At 42.8% G+C, this 17894-nt stretch overlaps 2 protein-coding genes across 2 annotated transcripts in view; one reads left to right on the top strand and one right to left on the bottom strand.

Moving 5' to 3' along the window:
• Window positions 1–15051, bottom strand: part of LOC143432569 (uncharacterized) — a 35308-nt gene extending 20257 nt beyond the window's left edge. The window contains exon 1 of the mRNA XM_076909268.1: window positions 13645–15051. Coding sequence (XP_076765383.1) covers window positions 13645–14916 — 1272 coding nt within the window. The 5' untranslated portion in view covers window positions 14917–15051. The remainder of the gene's footprint in view (window positions 1–13644) is intronic.
• A 1391-nt stretch (window positions 15052–16442) lies between these two features.
• On the top strand, window positions 16443–17159 carry Rpb12 (DNA-directed RNA polymerases I, II, and III subunit Rpb12). The gene is made up of 3 exons (XM_076893082.1): window positions 16443–16576; window positions 16736–16828; window positions 16988–17159. Exons 1-3 carry the CDS (start codon window positions 16519–16521, stop codon window positions 17008–17010), a joined length of 174 nt encoding a protein of 57 aa, XP_076749197.1. The 5' UTR covers window positions 16443–16518; the 3' UTR covers window positions 17011–17159.
• Window positions 17160–17894: the final 735 nt, after the last annotated feature.

Genomic DNA, 17894 nt, shown 5'->3' with positions numbered 1-17894 from the left:
TCGTACGCATCAAGAAAATAAAAACCTGGAACTGCTTTTGTTTGGAGGCGCTGAACCTAGTTGTAGCAACCTAGCTCTTACTTGTTCTCTCCTGGAAGTTAAAGGGTTAATAAGAAAAGCATGAATCAAGGTTGCTGGCTGGGCCAAGATGCAAAGGGCTCCTAGGTCCATGTGACTCAGCAATCATATGGTTAGTGACGTCAGAGACCGGCAAAATTGGTCGAACTAGTAAAAGCAACGACCTGGTGAGCGAACGGTGCACATGGCGCAGCCACCCGGATGCTGGCCCGCTCGTGCGGCCTAAGCCGCACCAGTTCTTTTTTTTTTACCTGCTGGGCCGGATAGACAGTTTCGTAGGGACCCATCGTATTCCTGGAAGAGAAACGTGAAGTTTTGCACGATGAGGAAATAAAGCAGTTTTACTCACAGGGACGAAATCGAGAAAAGAACTGTGATTAATTGTGATTAACAAATTTCGAAATCTTATCGAGTAAGGACCAAATAAATTCTCTTTTTTTTTCATTTCTAATCGTCTCATTATATCCTTCAAGATAATCACTCTCTTAGGGAAAGATACGAGCAGCTCCCGTTATCAAACTCACATTTTTGGATATTGTCACACTTATCGCCCTCACTATTTGTAGTTAAACCGCAGCCGTGGTTAGGGTTATTTACGAAGCACGTAACCTATCAGTTTCTAGTATTTGTTAATTCTACAGATATAACTGTGGATGAATGAACTATGAATGGGCTCCTTTTTTTGAAACTCTCCGAGAGATAAACGCCGTAACACGATCTATCGATCCGATTCCAATGACTATACACTTTGAACAAATAAACTACTCGTCGCGCGTTATCAAACAATAAATATTGTAAATTAAAGTATCTAGATCTCGAAGGTGGAACGTGAAAGAGGAGAAATATTGTAACGTTCGATAGTTAAAAATGTATACAACCCTTCTGCGAGTAAGTACGTCTAGTAATGCGGTGTTAGTTTCATCTTAAATTGATTCGTCATCTGCAAGGCATTTCCGCCATTTAGCGCGCGGATATGTATGCGCACGCACGTGTTCGCGACGAGCAAAACGAAACGCGGGAGACAGCTTGTATTGTTGAATTTGTTGAAATAGAAACCATTCAAGAAACATAATGACTGCTGCATTCTTGGAACTTCCGTAGGTACTATTTGCAAATAACTACTTGCAAGTACTAATGTAACGATGCATTCTTTGCAAATGCTCCAATTCGTAAAATTAAAATAGGTACAATGTGCAATATTTATTTTGCTGAACTAAAAAACAGCTCAAACAATTGAAATAGGTTGATTTTTCGATAGGACTGTGTGTACGAAAAGAGGGGGCGAGTGAATATGCAAAAGAAAAGGGAGAGAGAGAGAGAGAAGGGTGGACAAAAACATTTTCTGTGCACAGCTGCCGCTCCACCGGCGAGGTTTATCATTCTAAGCAGGGGAGGTTTCTCTCTTTACGTTCTCTTTCATGCTCTGCACTTTACCGTCTCTCTCGGACCCCGTTGGGCCATTCTTACTACCACTTTGATCCTCAGTTGGCCTGTTTTTATTGGCTGCAGTAAATAATAAACAACCCACGCGTACTGGATCGTCGTTAAGCAGTCAACTACTTTTAAGTAAACGCGATAGGTCTATTTAATAAATAGTATTATTACCGTCATTTAGAACAATTTTATAGGACACGATTTGGCTCGATTAAAATACCAAAATATATAACTAGGAGATACAGATGATTTAAGAATTGATCTTCAGCGATGTAGCCTAAACAGCGAACAGATGCGAGACAAAACCTATACCTATGTAATTATTCGCGTAAAATTTATTTAAATAAGCTACAGCTGCATTTCTCTGTCTCTCTCGTCCCCACGCGGCAGATTGGATTACTATCTTTCGTCGGACACCGTCGTCGGGGTTTCAAAAGCAAACCCATGGGGATAGGGGCAGCTGTCGTGCATTCCTGCGTCCCTATCGTTTTCCCGCCCCGCCTGTTTTCTCCCGACCGCTGCAGCCCCACGCTTTTCTCTTTCGTTCGCTCTTGAATCTTTATTGATTTTCCCTCTCTTTTCCCCTACGCCTTTCTCTTGAGTTCTCTTGAACGCTGTCAAGAATAATCAATGGCCAAGGGATCCGAGCGAGGAAAGCTATGGGAAAAGCTGGACCCATCATCGGCCCAGGCTACATTTTAACCGAGGAACTTAAGTCTGCCGCCATAAATTTCGATTTTTTTTTTAACGTTATTATCTAACTATCGAAAAAATGTTTCGAGTCGAACATAAATTTTAAAAATCAACTCTGCCCTTTTAACTCGTCGGATAAAAAAAAAGTATTAAATTATTTACGCAAAGAATGTTTATTTCAATGTGAATTGCTTTGCGAGTCAACCTTCTATCGTCAATGGATTTTATATACAACTGCGTGTGTTTCGCACTTATTCAAGAAAGAATTTTCATAGACGACCACCGCAAGATACGTAGTTCAAATCCTAAGTGGACGTGACAACAAAGATCTTTAGTAATGGTCGCTTCCTATTCCTTTGTTCTTTCTCTCTTGGCTACTCTCGATCTCTCTTGAATTCTCAGCTTGCCACGACAAGAATAATCAACGGAAGCTAGCAAGAAAAATTCCTCGAGTAAACGACGCACCGTGCATCGAAATTTTTCCGTTTTCTTTAAAGATAACCCTCATTCATCGTGTCCGAACGAAAGAGATTTCCAACGTAAAAAATCAAAAATAAAACGGATCGACCCGATGATTTAAGCGTCGTTCATTAATAAATCAACCTCCTCTTGATCTGATTTATTGAATTTTTATAAGAATGTCAGACTTATCGTGTACCCATACTCGCTGCCCTTTACAAGAACTAGAATCCTACAAACACGCGAAGGAAAAAGGAAGGAACGAGGGAAAGTAAAATCGCAGCGAGACGTTGCATAAATATTAGTTGCAGACTCTTTGCGAAAGGATGTTTGCAGAAGTGTGCGCTAAATTTATGCGGCGCGTTACTTCTGCGTCGAGTTATCTTTACGTTGCAGTTCATGCTATCTGTCCATAGAAGGGTTAAAGGGTTTCACCAGTACCATATGCGATCTCTGGGCTGTTACTACGCGAGATAAAATCCTCGGAGATTAGAGTAGGGACTTCAATTCGTATCTCCGCCGGAAGTTCTCGACCTCGGGGGCAGCCGCTGCGCCACTCGTCGAGATCTTTTCTCACTTTTACCATTGCCACCGTTGCATAATTGATACAAGCTATTACTCATCTCTAGGAACGATGACACGGTTGAAACGTATCATCGAGTTCCTATAGAAATGCAATACTTTAGAATAAGAAAAAGTATTGGCGGACATATTACATAATGACACTTGATTCTTTTAATAACCAGAGGGAGGTTTCGAAAAAGGTTACTTCACATCGAAACTGAATCAATTAAAGATGAATATCATTGCGATAAATCATAATTAGTGGCAATTGAAGAGGAACAATATACTCTTCTACATTATAGATTATGTATTTCGTTTTCATTGATAAAAATGAGAACTGGATGGAATGATCGTTGAAACGTATAAATGTTTTTTTTGGAAAAAAGTGTGGTACGTTCGACGGGAGCGGAAGTGGTGAATGAATAATAAAAAGCCGGAAGGATAGACAGAACTGTGTCGTTAGTCTCAATTAAAGAGGTGAGGGTGACGCAGGTGATACTGGAAGGGGAAAGGTCGTGGTTGAACGACGAGAACACGAGGAGGACTACCTGGGGTTCACCGGAAAAGACAGAACAGATGCGAATCAAAAGCCACGTGGTGCTCACGTGTGCAGCCCATCTTAGCCTACCACCCTCTGGCAATTGTTACAACTTATTTATTTCTAATTAATTTCCCTCACGCCTTTGTCCCTTTATCTCGTACTCGTCAATAAAAATGAAAAGAGTAAATGCATATCGACGACACGAATAAATTGGTCTCCCTCGAAGCGTAAAAATGGTGCGACGCACGAAAGGGCACAAATTATCTCAAATATTAGTACAGCACATTGTACTACAAAACTGAATGAAAATTAGTATACTTAAAAATTCGAAATTTCCATATTTATGAATGGAGAGAAGAATAGCCCCCTGTATCTGATATGCACAGCAATGCATCAGAATGTGTTGTCAGTATACATGAATAATAATGTTTTCACACATACTAAACGGCCAGAATTTTCAAACGGTACAAGATGGGCCCTATTACACGCCAGGAATTACAAGTGTGGAAGGGTGAATAACGGAATGTCCCATCAAATGGAGCATCGTTATCTATTATGTATAATCATCAATGAAAACGCCATGCGACGAATTCAAATAACTCCGTAACAATAAACTCAGCTTTTTCCATGAAACCTTATCTTACGCTGTACTAAAGGCAATAAAAATTTGTTCAAAAATTATTCTTTCCGACAATAATGCACGATTGAATAAAAGCTGGCGGGCGAAAAACGAACCGTAATAAAATTGATGAACTTACAGACGGGAATTGTAACAGGATCGGCGAAATACACCAGGTGAATAATGTCCCCTTCGCGTGTGCGAATAAAGACAGAGTACAATAAAGGAAATTCGTTCGTACGAGGACAAACGAGAGGACGCCTGCGCGTGACAATATAATTCGACACAAAGGACGAAATATGGCGCGCCATTACATTCGTCGCAGATCGGAACAACTTTTACTTGAATCATGCGATGCTACAAATCGTACAACGTACAGTATCACGTATACCTCTACAGCTTTTATTCCACGATATGAACGAAGAATTTCAAGAAAATAAATTCTTTTGTATTTGAAACATTTCAACTAGCATGGTCAGCGAACGGTTCGACCATGCCTCCATTGTTGGATCTTGCATCTCGGGTTTTTCCCCATTTTCGAGATCCACCAACCGCGTACCCTGTAAATCTTCCCCACCTGGTCTTTCACTAAATTCAACGACAAAATTTGAAGGGTCGAATTATACGTTAACGACGAGGATATTGGATTTTAATAGTAGCAATATAGCAATAACAATTGAACTCGAAGTTTGTTCGAAAGCAAAAATTGCAATAATTTATCGTTTTCGATTATTATGTATCTTGTAAATAAAATATCACCCAGGAAATCGAAAAAGATATCGTTAAGGGAGTCGTAAATTTGAGGAACGTTTATGTTTGGTGAATATAAAGCAACGTTTTCCTTGGACGGTTAATGGCAGTGCCATTTTTCATTCCTTTCCCTGTGGTTTCCGGTGCCGCGAAGCTCGTCTCTTTCTCTGACACGTACGAAACGGAACGATGAACACCCTTCCCTGGTCCCAACATCTTTTAAACCGATGCAGGTTAACGTTTCAGCCTGCCAGATGTTCCGCAATATTTTCAAACCTTCGAAGGTAGTTTGCACCAGTAATTCACTTCTTGGAAAACGTTGATTTAATATTAACTGTCGATGATTCGTAACGCAAATATTAGACGCAGCGCAAGGGGATGAATGTAAGACACGAAATATTAAAAAAACGAAATACTGAAAAAAAAGGAGGTCCTTGAAATTCCTGATAAATTCGGTTCCACTTTTCCCTCGGCATCATCTAAATTCCTCGCATCGTAAATTACACGGTTTACTGGCTGAAATTTTTACCGTTTCATCGAGTGCTGCATTTTTTTCGCGTCGGGTCAATATATTTGAGCGAAATGCAAATTTTATTTGAAGACCGGACGGATATCCAGTTCGAAAACGATTTCCGTTCGACTTGAGAAAGAACCAGCACCTGCGGCGTTTAAGTATTCCAGCGGTCACAAATCGTACGCGGTTACTTGGACCTTGCTACCTGCATATTCGTGCAGATTAAGAAAATACAAAAGTATGACCCTTTTATATGCGCGCCCGCATACCTGCGCATATACTAGCTAATTCGGAACACCTTTCAGCCATCACGGCGTCTCAAGAATTGTGTTCAACCACCGAAACAGGGTTGGAGAATATTTGCTTTCAAAAATGTTGAACATTGATTTTTCATTGTTTCACAAATTTTTCATGAAAATACTACAGACGTGTTGTTGTTGACTACTTGTTAAGAAAAGAAGAAAAAGTCTTAAATTCCTCGAACGAGCGGATTTACATATTGTAAAGCCGAAGCTTCACTGACTATTGCCAGTTACGCGTGTAAACGTCTATAAGATTACGATTTATCACCGGCAGGTGCGCCTTGTCATATTTTTTTGACGTGATTACACCGCAGACACCCAGACATCTGTCGTCTCGATGTAAGAATTGCTACAACTCGTTGGTAAATCATCCATTTTTCGAAAAATTATCTTCTGCGAAACTGCGAATTTTTAGCAAGTTGTACAGGAAACATTTCTTCGAACGACAAATAGTTTGAAAAAAATAATCGCGCGGTTCGATTTAAATGGAGATATCCAGCGGGCAACTTCACCGTGGACGCAATGTTATTCCCAACAGCTTCATTGGTAGGAATTTTTTCGTTAATTTAAAGTCCGGCAGTATTTTTTATCAGCTTAACGTTCATCGGCACGATAAAAAAACTGTAAATACGATAGTAAAATATTAATTCCGTAATTGAACGCGATTACTTTTACGCATGTAAAATCATTTAACAGTTATTACGTTTTCTTTTTAAATGTGCAGCATCCTCGCAGGTTCTCCGCTCTCGCGAGTTTCGCTGCAGTGAACCGAAAGCAATCAACTGCAGGTGCCTCCCCATGCAATTTACTGCGTTTATCAAGGTCCAGACGTGTTCTTTTTTCCCGAAATATGTTCTCGGAAACCCGAAACCACGAGAAGGGTCGGTGCACTATAATTGCCGATTGGGCCGAATCGCAACTCGCAGACGCGAAACTGATAAAACGTTATTTCGCCCTCGGCAGTGGTTTAACGTTAACCACCTTCCTCGACGAATTACCATCCAACGATCCGATTCTTTGTTCGTAAACGGGAAAAAGAATCAGCTAAAATTCTAACGCATTCGACAGGCAAAAAATTAGAATTTCTTAATTTCGTAAAATCCTCTCACTGAGAAAGGAAGAAAGGACACTTCTATTTAGTCGCGTTTGAAAGTCGATCAATCGCTGCCGATCATTTTTGTCGATTACGATAATTTTGCTTGAAACAATTCAAAGTATCGCCAAATACGCGAGCACCGGCGACGTATTCGGCGTCGATTTAAAATGTACGGTCACGGCATTGAAACGGTTAATCGACGTGCCATTAATTACAAGCAAAAAGGGGAGGGAAAAAGAAATATGCGAAATGAAAAACAGTAAAAGTAACGGCGGAGGAATGCAAGGAGCAGACGGCGGTGGGTAGGTACGTTTCTTGAAATTTTCGGGAACGGGTTGGAGCGCGAGCTCCTTTAACGGAAATCCGTATTGAAAAGGAGCAGCAGAGAGGGGGGTGGGGGTGGGGGGAGTGGCGAGGAGGGGGTTTAAGGTTCGAAACAGGCGCGCAGTCGATGGGCTCCCTACGCGATTTAATGCGTTTATCGAGGTATCGAGGCATTCCTGGTCTTTTTGCGCAGCTCTCGCTCCGAGAATCGTGGGACCAGAGGAACTCGCCGCTGCTGCCGCTCGTTACACGCATACCAACAGCGCGAGCAGCCCCGTGCGCGCAGCCCTGCGTCACCCCTTCAACGCTTCCAGCGCTGCGTTCGAATCCCCCCGTATACAGGGTGTCCTGGTACCGGTGCTGCCGATTAATTGCCATGGGTGTGTTCCACGTTCGAGTACGAGTCGAAAGGGTGCTATCCAACTTTTTCGTACGACGCACCGTTTCCAGGGAAATCGAACTTGAACGTTGACGAGGACAGGGGAGACGGTTCGACTGGCTCGACTCTCGACGAACTTTACCGATAGATTAAAAACACGTGGAAATACCCTGTATACGTGTACGTCTGGCGAACACCGTGAAATCCGTTCAAAAGAACAGAGACAAAGATCACAATGCGGATAACGATCGATCTTTTCGACCGTACCGGGCATACCGCGCCGCGTTCAATGGATGCTTTTTTTTTTTAATTCACCTTTTAATTGGAAGGTTTGGCGAAATCGATACTCGATAATCTGACATCTTACAATTCTCCCCGATTCGATCATTATTAACCATCCGAGAGTTGGGGTTTAACGTTTTAGGTGATGAATGGCCATCATTAGTGGAGCATTCGCACGTACAGGTTTAATCTACCGTTAAAATCTGTAAATGTTTCAATTAAATTGCGGGGGGGTTTAAGGGACAACTCTTTGCGCACCTTCACATAGACGCGATTCCCATGAAATTGTAGAAAACGAAAGTAAGTCACGATTACGAACTTAACAAAGTACTTTCGTACCATGAAACGTAACATTTTCTAAAATATCTTTGTAGTATTTTCCCAGGAGGTTAAACAAAGCTGAATAAACATCCTTCGTCCAGTTGAGCGGATATGGAAATTCGCACACAGGATATGCAACTATAAAATTTCTGGCATTTTCCCCTCCTAGTCTAACAGAGTTAGATTATCAAATCGTGTATATGCAGCGCAAACTTCCTCCGATATATCCTCAAGGAATACCTTGTGAATTCCGCGAATCCCTTCTAACCGTTTAACGCCACTTATCCTTTTTGTAAACGATAGAAGTTTCATTGGGTTGCAGGAACGGTGCCGCGTGTCGGATGGTGCTTACGTCTCGCTTACAAATGTGCATCCTTCTTGAATTTCATGAATGCATAATTATTTCTTTGTATTACTTCTTCGTTATCCCGCGACGAAGGAGTCGCGGAAATTTTTTTACGAATTAATTTGTCTGAACTTTGTCCAGCGTAATTTACATTACCGATACGTTAATGGGAATCGAATTAAATATTTTTGCCGCGAAACGAAGAAAGGAAAAAGAAAAAACGCGAGCACGAAAAAGGCTTTCTCCAAGGATACCGCGAAATGGATCATTCTCGATTCAACAGCCACCGCGGAGCGGTTGATTGAATTGACTCGCAAGATCACGCGCCGACGACAAACATTAATTATCGCGGCACTTACGCCACCATAGTTGTCGTACAATTACGTTTCTAATTGAAATAATACGTGCACGTGAAACTAAATTGACGCGATTATCTCAAGTGATACGAAACGTTCGGAAATGAGTCTACGATCTCCCGTTAATTAAACAAATTTCATCTTCAAGTTGAACTAATTACGCTGGTTAATCAGCGAAGCTGGCGCCGCGATCGACACGGAAGTTTGTCGAGCAGTGTCGCCCAATAAACGTCAATGCCCTGGGATCGACGTAAATCGGAGCAAAGCATTTGTCGAGTGAACGGTTTAACCGTGCGCGCGAAACTCATTCACGATTTCCATTTTGCTCGGACTCGTATAAAAAGATCTCTGGCTGACCGTTACCAGACCACTTTACGCTTCGTGGAGCACCGCGAGAAACGTAGCCTACACCTGGCCAGGTGCTCCGTACTACTGGGTCAATATATGCACGTGATAATGCCGCAGCAGCACCGTTGCGCGCCTACAGAGGATTTCCAGAGACATAACCAACGGTCCCTGCGAATTCCCGCAAACTTTCTCTCGCGTTTACATTTCTTTTGCGAACCGAATCGATTCAAGCTTGTCAATTCCCCGTAACGCTGTGCAACTTCCAGTTCACACACCTGCGCGTCCACGTTTCTCAAGCTCGCTTTATTTCCTTGGGCACCGAATGCGCTATTGTATTTTCTAGACGCATCGATATCTCTCTGTAAGAAAATAGCACCAGCTGCAACATCCATATACAATAATCTGGATAAAACATTTCTCATAAACGCAGAAACATCCGCAGCCCATTAATTACTCCGTAACCAATTGGACGCCGAGGAAACGTTTCGAAAGGGACGAAGGAAATCCGTTAGGGTCGAATTGAACCGTGTCGCAGCGGTTAAAATTTCCAGGCACCCGCCAGGAAAAGGCTCTTGAAGGAGAGTTCCTTGGGACAGGAAACTGCCCGCAGCAACTGTCTGCTCGCACGGCCACTCAACGACCGCTCGCTAGCCGTTGCTAATTATGGAACCAATTCCTTCCTTCCTTCCTTCCTTCCTTCCTTCCTTTCTTTCCCTAGAACTGTCGTCCGTTCCCGAGTCGCCGCTCTAAGGAAACCATTATTTCGTGCTGCTGGCGTTGCTTACCAACCAGAACGGATCGCGCAGCCAATTATTTAATTGCACGTATTCCGCAACCAAGTAACGTACCTACGCGTATCTCCTTCCTAGAGCCGAACAACGAAGCTTTTGTCCCGCTGGAAGCGCGTAAAAGAAACGAGAGGGGGAGAGTTTGCGCGAGGCCCTTTTGGCATGCGCAAAGAAACGATAGGGAAGGGGTAGTGTGTCGCAGAGCTCACGGCTCGCGGAGAATATCTCCCGAGCGGTATTGGTTTACACTGTGCAAAACTCTCACGATGTTCCAGATATACGGTAACGCGAATCCCTACGAAAATAAAAGGGGGCAGGGGAGGGGGGGTAAGAAGAAAAATGTTTCGAGCCCTCTCTCACCGTTGCGAAGGGATTGACGACCTGATTTCTTACCGCGAGAAGCAATTTCTATGGTATCGTACCGGCGAACAGAATTCGAGCGTCAGCGGTGAGAGAGAAATTTCTAAGGGAGCGCGGAGCGAAACTTTTTCGTCGAGCGATTTTCGTGGAACGGTCTCGGTTAACCGCGGGTGGTTTCGTCCTGTCCCATACCAAGATGTAACCCTCGTAAAAGACAAAGAAAAGTGCGCCCCGGCCCTTTGTTTTAGCATCGAATACTGTAATATATTCGCATTGTTCTCCGCGGCCGGTTTTTGCCCGAAGGCCTGGCGGCGGCGTGCCCTTCCAAAGGCCGAAGATTCGTTGCGTCTCTGATGCAGAAGGAAAAGAGCCCTCTCCCCTGTGATATATCGTCCGTTCGACTCACTTTATTGCGGTGAACATTAAGCGACCCCGTGTGTATATCCCGTATGAAAATGTTAACACGCGCTACCCCCGCAGAAAGCGCGAATTATATTTATATGCCGGCTCCGTGGGCCCGTGGAGATCGGGATCGCTTAGAAGGGAGCCGCGGTAGCGCCAGTTTCTTGTCAATTATGCAAAATCGATCGCATAGACTCGAACGTATTAATATACAGGGTGGTCCGTCTCCACGGTTATGGACACGTTTATCCTCGCAACCGAGTATCGACTTTATCGCTCTACATACACTTACGATCTTAAACTCTTTTATAGATACGTGCAACGTTAATTTCTTCATGAAATTTTTTTTGTAACAAAGAGCTCGATAGTATTTACTTATGTCCTCGTAAATGAAATTAGACGTTTCCGATGTCGTTTCGGGAATAAATTTGCCATAAACGTGTGAGCATTCTTTCGTATCGTAAATACGATCATAAAGCGAAACAGCGCGTTAAACACCGTCGAAATTTATCAATTAACGCGAAGCAATAATCCCGAGATCGCAACGAATTAATCTGCGGAATGCAAGGTTAATTCGTTTGATAAAGGGCCTGATGAATACTTTGTTATCGCCGTGCGTGCAACAAAAGGCCTCGAAGTGCCGCGTATCGTGCTCGAGAGAGCTTTTGTTACGCGCGCCGCGATAACAAAGCGGCCCGCCTACTCCGTCTCTCTCTCTCTCTCTCTCTCTCTCTCTCTCTTTCACTCTAATCGGTCGCTATCGCGATTTCACGCGCGGAGAAATGCACACGACGAAAGCTCAAGGTGCAAACGGCAAGCTTCGCGTACCGTTTGATACGCTCGGCTCTCTGAACGAAGGGAAACGAGTTCGCGCGCGCGCGTCTCGCTTTCCCATTGGATGGGGGACCACTACCGAGGATAATAATTTACCAAGGAACAAAAGGGAAACTGGTTGTGCAATCCGAGAATCGAGAATAACTTATGAAACACGTTGCGTGTTAACTACCGAGGTACTAGGTCTCTAGGGCAGCTGGGTTGTTGCCACCTGTTACAGTTTTTCCGAGAAAAACTTGCGGAGGGAATTCTAACAGGAAACTGCATAACACCCTGTACCTTTTTTGCCTGTACGCATTGGAATAAGCTAACGCCTGTGCTTGCCAAACTGCACATCGCGTCGAATTGTCTTTTTAAGGTAATATTTGTTAACACAAACAACTTAGAAACAACTACGCCAGAATGCCGGGAGGATAAAATATTCTTAAACGCGTACGATTTTCAAGCGATACTCGTTGCGCCTCCCTCCGATTCGTCGCACTTATAAATTATCCCTAGGGATCGGAGAAATTCGCCGTGAGTCGCGGCGTCGAACGCGCGGCAGGGCTCGTCGCGAGAGGGCGATTTTTCAGGGCTGGAATACACGTATCCACCGTGCCGTCGTGGTTGACGAGCACAGCGGCGTTTCAAAGAAGAAATCACGATAAATCAACGTCAAACGGATGATCTCACCGACGAAACAATTATGTTGCTTAATTCGAGTTCGCTCGCTCGCCCGTGTGCAAATTACGCCGCGAGACGCACCGCGAGCGGCGGCCGGTTAAAAAAAAATCCTAGGCTACCGGGTTAGGGCCAATTACTACCGCGTAATTATTCTCCGAAATTCTGCTCGTAAAACTAACCTTTGACTATCACGCCAGGGCAAAAAACAAATACGCATACATGGAAGCTGGCTAATTATAGGTTAGGCGCGACTAACGATGTTTCATATCGAATTTAATCCTGGTATCACAATCGGTTCGTTAATCGAACTTCCAAGATGGAATGTAACTCGTGATCAATCAACAAAATATAATTTCATTTTCGTTTTCACTCGTAATCGTGATATTATTAGCTTAGAAAGTATAATTAGCGGTGTTTGGATAGTCTAATACGGATGAATGAGATAATCAAACTATACAATTTAAATACAGCGTGACACCGTAAAGTAATTCCTCCGAGACGCTTAATTATCCTCGTATATATTCTTTTTACGACGCATAATCGGTAAAAGAAAAGAAGGATTAAAGAACGTGATGGAATAAATTTTCAAAAAGGGACCACCCACCTTCGCCTAGCTTTTATTGCTATTGTAAATGGTATATTTTTATTGCCTGGTTATGCCCGCTAATATTACGTTGAATCTAATTCATAAATGAAACTTTATCGTAGTCTCCTATGTTAGACGTGGAAATTCGGCTGCATTGCTCCACTATCTAGTGGCATTGTACGATAACAGCGACGAACATGACTCCTGTTGGTGTACAGCATATATTACTTTCTTTACTGGGATCGAATACGATCCCCAGAAAGGAACTTTGTGCGCCGTTTAAACGCTCGACGTTCTCACCGCAGAAATCGTGTGTCGCGCTTATTCTCACGTTCTCAAAGAAAGGCATCTGAGTCAATGAACTACGCGCTATTTCATTTAATCTCGAACTTCTCGCCCTACCGCCAAGTACTTCAATTACTTATCGATTACCGATTGTGAAATAGAGTTTCATCCAAAAGAAATTAAAAAAAAAAAAATCAAACATATTTACAAATTTTGGAAATTTGTTACTTCAACGAAGTGAAAATTCATTTTGGAGTCAAAGACGACTCGGGTGTTACGCCTGCCTAAAACGCGAGCGGTAAAATTGTTTTCGAGCTTACCTTGACGAAAGAGTGAAATTTGACTTTGCTGGGCGAAACGGGCGGGCTGCTGGGCGGCCGTTGGTTCCCCGGCACTTGAAGAAGATTCTGTACCTCCAACAAATATCCCTTCCTCGCGTATCTGCTTCTGGGGCTGCTCTGTATGTCTCCCTCCATCTTAGTCTTCTTAATCACCTTCAGATTCTCCTTGGCATTCCGTCTGAGTATTACTTGGATCAGCCTCCTGGTGTTCGCCTTGGAGTCGTCGATACAGATCCGCCTCCACGTTTTCGAGACCATGCTTACCGAGCACAGATCCTGTGGGCTGAGGTAAGAGAATATCTTGGAGACGATCCTCCAGTGATTGCTTTTCTCCCCGAGTAGCGCCAGTATGTCCACCGTCTCTCGGCCGGTAAAGTCCGGCGTGGCTCTACGACAGTGCAGCGCGACAGACAGGGCGCGATGACTGAAGTCCAACCTCTTTGGCTTGATCTCGCCGATCGCGGCGATATCGGTGATAGAGAGCTTGCTTAATTTCCGATTGTCTGAGGAGGTGATCGCGGGACTAGCTTTTCTACAGGTCGGCGAGAGCACGATACGCGGCGTAACGTGCACCAGCGGCGGCGGTGGCGGCGGCGGCGGCAACGGCGGCGGCGGTGGCGCCGTTTTTCGTCTAGGCGAAGCGATTGCCTGGGGTGTGCTCTGGGGCACGATGACTAGCTTCATTTCCACATCGTCCTCGATCGGCTCCGAGGCGATGAACGAGGACGAGGGCACGGCCGGTGACGGCGGTGGCGACAAAAGTTGTAGCCTCGTCGAAGCAGGTGTTATCGGGACCGTGGTCGTGCAATTACGACGGATTCGTCCCCGCACAATCGCGTCGAATTCCCGGCATTCCGCGGTCCTCGCGGACAATTCGACGCAGCCGGGCTCGAAGCTGAGGCTCGAGTGGTCATCGCTCAGGCCCGACGGGTCTTGAATGAAAGTTTCCCGCGGGGAATTGTCCGAGAGCAGATAATCGGACTCGGAAGCGTTCAACAGGTGATTCAATTTCGATCGGTGCCTCTGAGCACGCTCCGACTGTAGCGGATCCAATCGCGTTCTGTGATGCCTCTTCGACGAGATGCATGACACTCTCGATCTGTACCCGGATATCACCACCGGCGTATAGACACCGGAATGAGGAGTAAGAGTCAAATAACCACTGTCGACACTGTCATGGGAACTTCGATTGCTCGTGTTTATAGTGGTGTGAGGCGTCTCGCTGATATTTATGTTCTCTATCTCATCCATCTCCGGATGCTTTTTCTACACTCGAATCTGTTAATAAATACCGTTCGAGCTACCTCTTCTTGCACACGATCGCGAGATGTCTTCGAATCAGTAGCATATTAAATACCTCCTCCTACGATTTTCGTCACAGGAAACACGGAAACAAGAACGGTCCGTACACGTTTCTCGCCCTGTTGACGTTTTTCAACGACACGCTACGCACCGCATCTGTCTACGAATATGTTAGGTTACCAATTTTCGCGTGTGCCTCTCTCTCTCATCACCCCACTCACCGAACTCACGTGCGTCGCGCGGGAAACTGCCTCGCAGCCAGCATCCGCTCGAGAATCCTCGTGGAACTCACCTCCCCTCCCCCGTCTGCGTAAACAAAAGCCGCTCTTCGCCGGAACCGGAGAAACGACGCTCGGATATCTTCACATTACTCACTTGTCACCGTTTATTCGGCACTAAGACCCGTTCGAACGATCCCAAATCAGCCGACGAACGACAATCCGTATCGTTGGGAACATTAACATACCACTACGCGGCGATTCGAAGTAAGATTCGCGGGAAACATGCGCGCGCGGACATCAACTCTCCCTCTGCGTGTTCTTCAGCTGCGAGCACTTCGAAACTTTGAAATCTGTTTATCCGTTGTCCCACCGTGGCTCCCTTGGCGATTGCCCGACCAATCCGATGGCCCGTCTCATCCCGCCATTCGTTGCCAACCGCTGCCATTGGCCCGAAATTTTTGGCCGCTTTAGCGATGCTGTTACCTCTGGCGGCTGTTGTTGAACTTAATGAATTCTGTTGCCGGGGAGACCTCTCGATTTCTGGGTTTCTCTTTCGTACCGCGCATACAGAGATCCCTCGAAATTGGCTAATTTCACTACCGCTTTTCATCTCCTTCTTAATTCTCTCTTCGAATTCGAACCAACGTTCATTCTAGTGAAGATCGAACAACAATTTCACTTTCCTTTTAACGCGATGTTAACAAATGCAAATCATTCGTACAGGTTGAATGGTCAATCGCGTAGCAACATATGTTTCTTTTGAATTCCGTCCGCTATTCGAACGTGAGAAGAACGTGGTCAGTTTTACGCTGTTCTACGCATAACAATACGAAAATTAATATGACGGACAAATAAAACGACGATGTCCTTGAATTATATCCAAATATGTAACATCAAATTATTTTTAAGCAATCGATTTTAATTCTTGTTTCTTATTCTTCGTCTTGACATTAAGAGTATGCATATGTGCATGTGCAAAAGTAAATTAATATAGATGCAGCATTATGTTATACATAAATATTGCTATAAATGTTTTAAAAATTGGGAAGATATTGCATTCTGGAAACACTAAAAAGCGTTCTTTTACAATTTTCGATAAATATAAATAATGAAAATATTTGTTATCATATTACGGTATAATAAGATTATTTTAGCTGTTGATAAAATAGTACACATAGAAGCACTCGGTAGGTAAAAAATTCTTGAACGATTCACATTGTTTACGTTGTGTAGACACAGTTTGACTGGAACGTACAATTCATGCTTGCGCGCTGTAGAGTTAGTATATTCGTTTATAACATTAGAAATTTTAGTTGGCAGTTAGTTTAAAATGGAGTCGAGCAAATCAGAATCAACACCAAAACAAGCTATGGTATATATTTGTGGAGGTACGATTGAAGATAGAGAAACATATTTCTAACCTTAATATTTCTAACCTTCCATTGTATATATCACTCTTGTTTGAATAGATACTTTAAAATAAATCTCAGATTTTGTAAGTGTCATTAATTTTAATCAAAAAAAGGATTGTTATTTCATCTCTACAGAATGCCATCATGATAATGAAATAGGACCAAGAGATCCAATTCGTTGCAGAGAATGCGGTTACAGAATTATGTACAAGAAGCGCACTAAAAGACGTATCCTTCTATAGTAAAAGAATTTTACACACATAAATAGCTCTGTTTTTTAAAATTACAATAGATAAATGCATAATAATTACGCTTTTTCTTCGATTCACAAAATAGAAAGCACTAAGCATTGTACATCGTAAATTACTTTCCTTAACAGGTACTTAGTTGTCGTGTTTGACGCACGATAAATCTATTTGGGATGATGTGAATGTAAACTATAAATTACACAAACGTGTTAATGACCGAGATATTGGAACTTAAAGTAACGTTCTACTGATGTATATTTTTTATGTAAAGGTTGAATAGCTTTAATTAAATAATACACATTGTTATTGCATATTAAATATTTATTCCCATCCCACATAATTCATAAAATTGTACTTTCATACTCGAGATACTTCATTAGAAAATTATAGCGATATTAATCAAAATATACTTTATAGCTTTCAATAAACTTTAAATCGATTAATCATTTTATCTTGTCCATCAAAAATTTTGTCAAACGCGTATCAATGCAGATCATATAATGTAAAACATTTTAAGCAATATATGTTTTTTATTTACAATAAATAAATTACATTTTTATCAATAGTTCAACAGAGTCACAGAATCAGGAAGAAAAGTAACGGTGACACTAGCAAAATGTTGGCATTCTGACGCTTCATGAAAACTGATGTTACGTTACTGTATACGTACATTATACAAAGTCTTAACGCGGTCCCATAATATTATGATATCCATCAGCAGAAGCTTAATTAACCTCGATTAAAATACTCTGTTCCTAGCAAACTTTTTGAACTTGACACATTTCGGGTATTACCGTAGCAATAAGCTACAAAAGTATAAGATATCATTTTCGTATGTCCATAACTTATTAGATTATATGCTCAAAAAATATAATGTCTTAAATGATCTATATTATTCATATCGTATATAAAACACTAAGTTTGCCAACTGTTTGTAAGTGTTACTGCCAACACTCGGTATAAAATTTAAATTGTAAAAAGATATACGATTCCTTTAGAAATTCTTGAAACAATGAAAATGATAGATAAATTTGGAAATATTTCAT

This window comes from Xylocopa sonorina, chromosome 1 (genome assembly GCF_050948175.1).
Source record: "Xylocopa sonorina isolate GNS202 chromosome 1, iyXylSono1_principal, whole genome shotgun sequence".
In the NCBI taxonomy this organism is placed as follows: Eukaryota; Metazoa; Arthropoda; class Insecta; order Hymenoptera; family Apidae; genus Xylocopa; species Xylocopa sonorina.
This window is presented reverse-complemented; position numbering and strand designations above follow the sequence as displayed.